The 6648-nt window shown below is 42.8% G+C and overlaps 1 protein-coding gene across 3 annotated transcripts in view; it reads left to right on the forward strand.

Annotated features, from left to right (window-relative positions):
• Nucleotides 1–1764, forward strand: part of LOC136430939 (gamma-aminobutyric acid type B receptor subunit 1-like) — a 55253-nt gene extending 53489 nt beyond the window's left edge. For all 3 annotated transcript variants that reach the window (XM_066422036.1, XM_066422035.1, XM_066422037.1), the window contains one exon: nucleotides 569–1764. In XM_066422036.1, coding sequence (XP_066278133.1) covers nucleotides 569–787 — 219 coding nt within the window. In that variant the 3' untranslated portion in view covers nucleotides 788–1764. The remainder of the gene's footprint in view (nucleotides 1–568) is intronic.
• Nucleotides 1765–6648: the final 4884 nt, after the last annotated feature.

Below are 6648 nucleotides of genomic sequence, written 5' to 3' on the forward strand. Positions count from 1 at the left end.
ATTAGAGAGGTTGTGGACTCCCTAGCGATGTATACATGATATGAAACAAGATGCTTAAGCTTGTGATTGACACGTAACACGAGTGAGCGAACGTCTGTTTATCACCTACACTGGCGCCTAATTGTCCCATTACTCGCGTTCAGCGCCCGCAATAGGCGTTGAGGTTATGGGTGATAAATATCCCACAGCAGAGGTCAATGTCAGGGTCATCTATTGCACGGCTTCGTTAAGCCGTTGTTTTGCCAGGCGTGTCGGGTGGTCTGGCTAGCGATTATTTCATCACGTCAACTTGACCAACATTCTAGTATTGATGTCAATATTAAGGGCAGGAGTACAGCTCTAAACTCCATCACACCGTTGTATCTTGAAAATACAAACTACTAGGTTTATGGTTTATGTTATTGAGCCAAACAACCCGATTGTAATGCAATTTATCTGGGTACGCATCGAAAGCAGTATATCTTATTCTTAAGAACTGTGACACTTGTGCGCACAGGTTTGCTGTGTGACATTCTGATGTTCTTGGACATATCTGCATCAATGTCCGACTTTTCATTGTTCTTTTCAGAAAGAAATCATGGACATCAGGAAAAGGAAGGGAAGCAAAGGGGACAGAAACGGGCCTTCGATGAGCCAGGCTATCGTGATCTCTGCAGACAGGCTGTCCGTGAACGGGAGTTCAACGTCTAACCACACCAAGTCTACAGCTGGAAGTACAAGATCTCTCCCATTGAAGGACATACAGAACGATATAGAAATGCAAGTCATCAAAGAAACGTCCGCCTAATCTGATTAACAAGGGCCTGGGCGCAACAGCTATGTTACTTACACGGCGATAAAGGATCGATTGAAATATTCATCAAATAGATCATAAATGGATTATCAATTTGCGCAAGATGTCATATATTGAGCATTGGTTCAAAGCCATGTCGTAGCCATGTACATTATATGTTTTATATGTTATGTATGTCGTGTATTGATAACGTGACAAGAATGACTGATCGCCAAGTCTGTTAGCTTGTATATGTACAACGATTGAAATTCTGCATTACCTTCTTCCTGAGTTGAGATCATCCTTCAGCCCACAAGAGGCTTATCGCCAAGCGTACGCTCTGTATTTCCGACTATTTTGTAAACCGTCGGCTGAAACTAAAATACGTTTATAATTATTTAAGACAAAACCATTGGGTAAGACCAAAGTTAGTTTTTGATTGTTGAAACGAAATATAGCCTAGTATATGCCTGTGAGTGTGTGTGTGTGTGTCACTAGTGTGTGTGTGTCTGTGTGTGTGTGTGTGCGTGTGTGTGTGCGTGCGTGCGTGCGTGCGTGCGTGCGTGCGTGTGTACGCGAGCGCTCGTGTGTGAGAAAGAGAGATGTAATTGATAATTCCTCCACTTGAATGAAATGTATATAAAAGACATAAATCGAGTGAGAAAGATATACATGTCTGCAGCTTTGTGGGATTATTTAGACACCGCCATCTGTAGTAAATAGTTGAATTGTTCACAATTGTATATCATTTGACCTTCTCTTAATAGGAAGGGAATTTGATCAAGTGAAGTTTTGGAGAGTACAAAGCACATAAAATTAAACGCATCCTTTTATAAAGTACAGAAAACGGTTCTGTCCAATGCACATTGTGAAGGGCTTTGAGAAACCTCTGCCGAAGTTGCACAGAAAACCTCATGTTGTCAAAATTGTCCACAATCATTAGCATTTCCAAGTACAAAACGTTGTTGCGAACAAACTTTTGTTAGATTGTACATTCTGTAGTACTCTGTGCATCTCGAGTTTCTGTGCATCTCGAATACCCCCCCCCCCCTCCATCATTGCCCAACGCCATAATCTTCGTGTGGTGTGGGGCGAGACGCTTGGTTGACTTTGGTTTTATATGAACGGAGCTGTTTGTTTCTTCACCAAAGTAGACTACAGCATGTATCTGAAAACATTAGTCATCCTGATTACAACACGTAAACATTCCAGATGATATACCAAAGGAAGGGAAGTTATCGACCGTCGTTTCCTTCAGTCTTGCAGAGCCTTCGTTATTCTATACCTGAACGACTTCTTTCAAATTGGTTCTCGGACAAAACAGAAATAGAAAAGACGTACCCTTGTGATAAATGCTAAGTATATAAAGCTTGTATGATAGTATTCCATGGTGTCTTTCTAGTATGTGCATATTGCCACGCTTTTAAAGTTCAAGTAAACGACAATTACAAAAACTGTACAAAGACTATGACATTGATGTATCTTGGAGAGTAATGTTGTTATAGATTGGCATTTTGACTTCAATCATGGCGATAGTGGTATTCGGCCTGGGGCGATGACAAACTGAATGCTTGTTCAAAGCGTGTAAATCTAGAGGCTAGTAAAAGTGGATAGATGTATGTTATCACGTATAATCTACTTCTTACAAAAAAACAAGAATCAATCACTGCAGTTTCAAGATAGACCGATGATGTTTATGTCATTTATACATTTAAGAGTCAACTCGTAATGCAGACATGGTGGTGGAAGTCGTAAATCAAGTCCGTGTAGTGAACGTGTATATCAATGACGTGCCTTCTGGTATTCTGTACATGTACACCTCGATATTTGTGTAGACCGTAAGTCATCACTACAACTACGAAGTTATAAAATGTGACCTGATCCAATGGCGACTTTTCAGAGACAACAGCCGGGTGTACATATAAACATGCGACAATCCTGTACAGTGTTAGTCGGTTATGTATGAGTGTCCTGAGGAAGCAATGCTTGACAATCTTTAAAAAGAATTGCTTTTCAAGTGTTTAGAAGTTGCAACAATACATTTTGCGCTGCAGCATAGGCTTCGCCTCTGAGGCGTCTTCAAAAAGACGGAAGTTACGTTTTGGACAGTAGACCGAAAAAGGTTTGCATGAGGAAACAACAATAATAGATGGAAAGAAGGGGAGATGAAACAGACATAAAGGCTTGAAAGTAATAAGCTGGAGTAGAACGGATGTTTATGTGCAGGGCGCATGGATAACAGCATAACCTTCTTGGCGAAGGTAATAATGGAATGTGTCAAGAACATTCTCCAGTAAGCCTCCTCGAAAACGTTACTAGTGAAGCCACCTGAACCCATGTTTTGCAGAGTACTATTTTATTGTTGTACCATGGGCCAATTTCATGATGTCTATTTAAAAGAACGTTAACACAGAATAAACGTGTTTGTTTTGTAGAGTTGCTGTAGATCTATCTCTCTGTTTCATTGTGAATGTTACTTGCACTTGGGACGAGGTTGTATGCATGTATCACATCATAAACATTGATACTTTTTAATAGCAAACAAGAAAGCAAAAGTTACATACTCCCCAATCTAAAACACTGTTTAGGACCAAGTCAGACGCACATAAAATGGCCTGAATGCGGATATACTCAATGCCGTAATACCTACATAAACAAGTATTAATCACATCCGGAATATCAGTTTTTCAGCCCAAGGCTTCAAAATTTACAATTTTGCATTTCACTCCCCTCCTGACAGTATCAATTCATGGCTGCTTCAAGATAATGTATATATATGAATGTACAATGACAGGTATAATTCTTCACGATAGTAGGCATTCTGCGCAAGCGTAGCCATACGCAACCAAAGGTGCACACCTAGATCCCCTAATAATAGCACCTGCCCACCTTGTTTGGACAAACAGCAATTAGTATCGATTAACAAGCTCTTTCCCCTCCTCGACCATTTCACGTTATTTGGCACTACGGTCCTCTGTAACCATTTATTTTGCAACATGTTATCGTAACAAAAAATTCCTGTTATCGAGAACAAAGGTCTTTTGTTGTTCCCGAACCAACAGTATCCCAGTAACGAAGTCAGGTTTCCCTCGAACGACTTAAGTGCCGTGGCTTTAACAGACCAGTCACTGCCTAAACTAGGATTCTTCAACCTAACAGCACAAGGAACACTTTTCAATGTTCCCTAAAAACATTGGGACAAATATGACGATGAAAAAATAGCAAAAAGGGGAATCATGAAATCTCTATGCGCTTTGCGAAGGGCACTTGTTTTTAATCATTCTTCGAAAGGAAGTGGTGCGCTTGACTTCGCTTTAAAAAGGGCTAGCTGGCAAAAACACTCCAGTTACCCAACACACCTCAGACGAAGTGAAGGTATGACTGGCTATAGCTGACGCGATGTAGTCAATCATACACACATCTGTTACCGGCTGCCCAGGGCCACGACGTGTCACTATGGACGTATTCGGTACAAGATCGACCGCGGTTTTCTAAACAATGACGCAAACAAGAGAAGAAGGGAGAGAAAATGTATCAACAAAGGCATTAACAAATAGTGTACCCGTAGCCGCCTTTCAATGTTTTAGTTCTGGTCACCGTTGCTAGGCGACAATGTTAGTAGGCAAAGTCTTACTAACTAGTAAGCAAGTCACACTGCACGTACGCGGTTTTCATTGGGTTAATTGCGTGGGACAAGAAAGGATCTCTACTTGTCATGGAGGGTGGAGGGGTTTATCAGATCACCAATGGCCAAGGAGCCACAGTTTTGAGACCTGGCGTTGTGCAGGCGGCCCCGGGGCTTGTTCATGCAGCCCCGGGGATTGTGCAGGCAGCCCCGGGGATGACGGTGCTGAATCCCGGTACTCTTGGTGGTACCGGGAGGAGAACGTACATCAATCAGCGACTGCCGTTCGTCGGAACCGGAACGCTCACCTTCAACACACAAGACATCGCCTGGACGCTACCAGCACAACGACAACAAATCATCTTCCTAAACGAAGACGAAAGCGCCGAAAGGGAAAGGCCGCGTCACTACAACCACTACCACGGCGCCAATGGAGTACCCTACTCCTACAACATGGCCAGGGAAAGGCATCATTTCCACGGGCACCCTGGACATTTGATGGCGCACTCCTACCCACCCTACCCGGTCGGGCAACAGGTCATTGTGCCGCAATCACAGTTGCAACAACAGGACAACTTCAACGTTCATGGCATCCTGGAATACGGCAGACTCACCACTGTCTTTCCAGAATCCAACTTCACCACGCTTCCAGACTTTATTCAACAGGAGCTACAGCGTGCCTATGGGCAGTATTCTCGTACTGAAGTCAATATCGAGGCAATTAACGGCCAATACACAATCCGAGGCAAGCCAAAGGAACCAGTGGTTCGTACAGTTCAGATTCCGCGAAGAGTTGTCCCCCGTGTGTCACCGAGAACAAGATACGTACAGGTGCATGTACCAGCACCACATTCGTCTAAAACAGCCTCGTCTGATGAAGAACGGACAAGAGAACTACCACCTTCTTCACAAACAAAACAGCGAGCACCAACTACCGACCAAAAAGAGGCTTAAGGAGAGGAATAAAACTGTACGTGGGAACATTATATATAGTACATGTGCAGATAGAACAGATCTAGAGCCCTTCACGACCTGTACGTACTGTTTATTGTTGCTGTACATATTATATATTCTTATAAAGTAAACACCAAATCGTAAGGCTGGCAACCTATCTATGATCGTACAAGTGTAAAGTGCAAGGTACTGTTCACACATACTTTTGGTGCTGGGTAATCGCAAAGTTATTAGACATCTACAGTAATAAATGTCTCTCAGCTGGCGGCTTGTAAGTTTCTAACACTGCATGCGTGATTAATTACGCATTGCGTTTTCTTGTGAACTTTTGCAGACGTAGCCTGAAGATCTAGCTACATTTACGAGACTTGTACATAAAGAGTGAGAACAAGTGAACTATATACCTACGGACTACATAATTGCCTGGTCCTTTGTGATAACCTAGTTCCAGAAGATATTGACTTTTCCAGCGGCGACATGGACGTCGATCATTCGCGCCACTGGGACACTGCCGACCCGGCACGCACGGCTCGTAACGTAATTTGTTTCCAAACTTTCAGGAGCGCCAAGGTGACGAATTGCCTGTCTAGAGTATGTCAATAAGAGGGAACTCGAGTGCTTGAATAAGATCGTTTTAGTGAGAGAGCTATCTCGCTCAGGTCGTCCTCAGCTGGGGGCGGTCATGCTTGACTACCTGGCGTTGTGCCGTAAATTGAAATTTAGGCTACCCTGTTGTTGACATCACCTTGAGGCGTGAAGGTTGCAGTGTTTTATCGATTCTTTAAATATTGTTTTTACCCAGCATTATTGAGGTGTCATGAAGTGTTTAAAGTTTTGTGTTGAATCCTCAACTGTTGCTATCCAGCTGAGTTGTCAGCAGTGAACCGACTAAAGCCCGTCACACATAGACGAACATGACCTCCTTCTCCAGACCATGGTTGGGAGTTAGTCGTGAGCAAGTCATTTGTGGTTGGGAGTTGGTCGGATAGGACTACCAGTCTTTAAACGTCGTCTGCGCCAGCCGACTATGAATTTTGACTATGAATATTCTTCTTATATGCGACCAGAGAGAACTGGAGCCAGAATAGGCTTGATTAGGGGTGGATACCGGTTCGCTGGACCTGATTCGGACCTTTGTAACATCCAAGAACCGAGTCCAAAAAAACTGAAAGCCAAAAACCTGAGTCCAAAAAAAACTGAAGAAAGTACAAATATATTTTCTATTTTGTTTGATAAAAAGTGTTTTGAGTCTCCCCTTTGACAAAAAAGGCATTTAAAATAAGTGCAACATTCAAAT

Source organism: Branchiostoma lanceolatum, chromosome 3 (genome assembly GCF_035083965.1).
Source record: "Branchiostoma lanceolatum isolate klBraLanc5 chromosome 3, klBraLanc5.hap2, whole genome shotgun sequence".
NCBI lineage: Eukaryota > Metazoa > Chordata > Leptocardii > Amphioxiformes > Branchiostomatidae > Branchiostoma > Branchiostoma lanceolatum.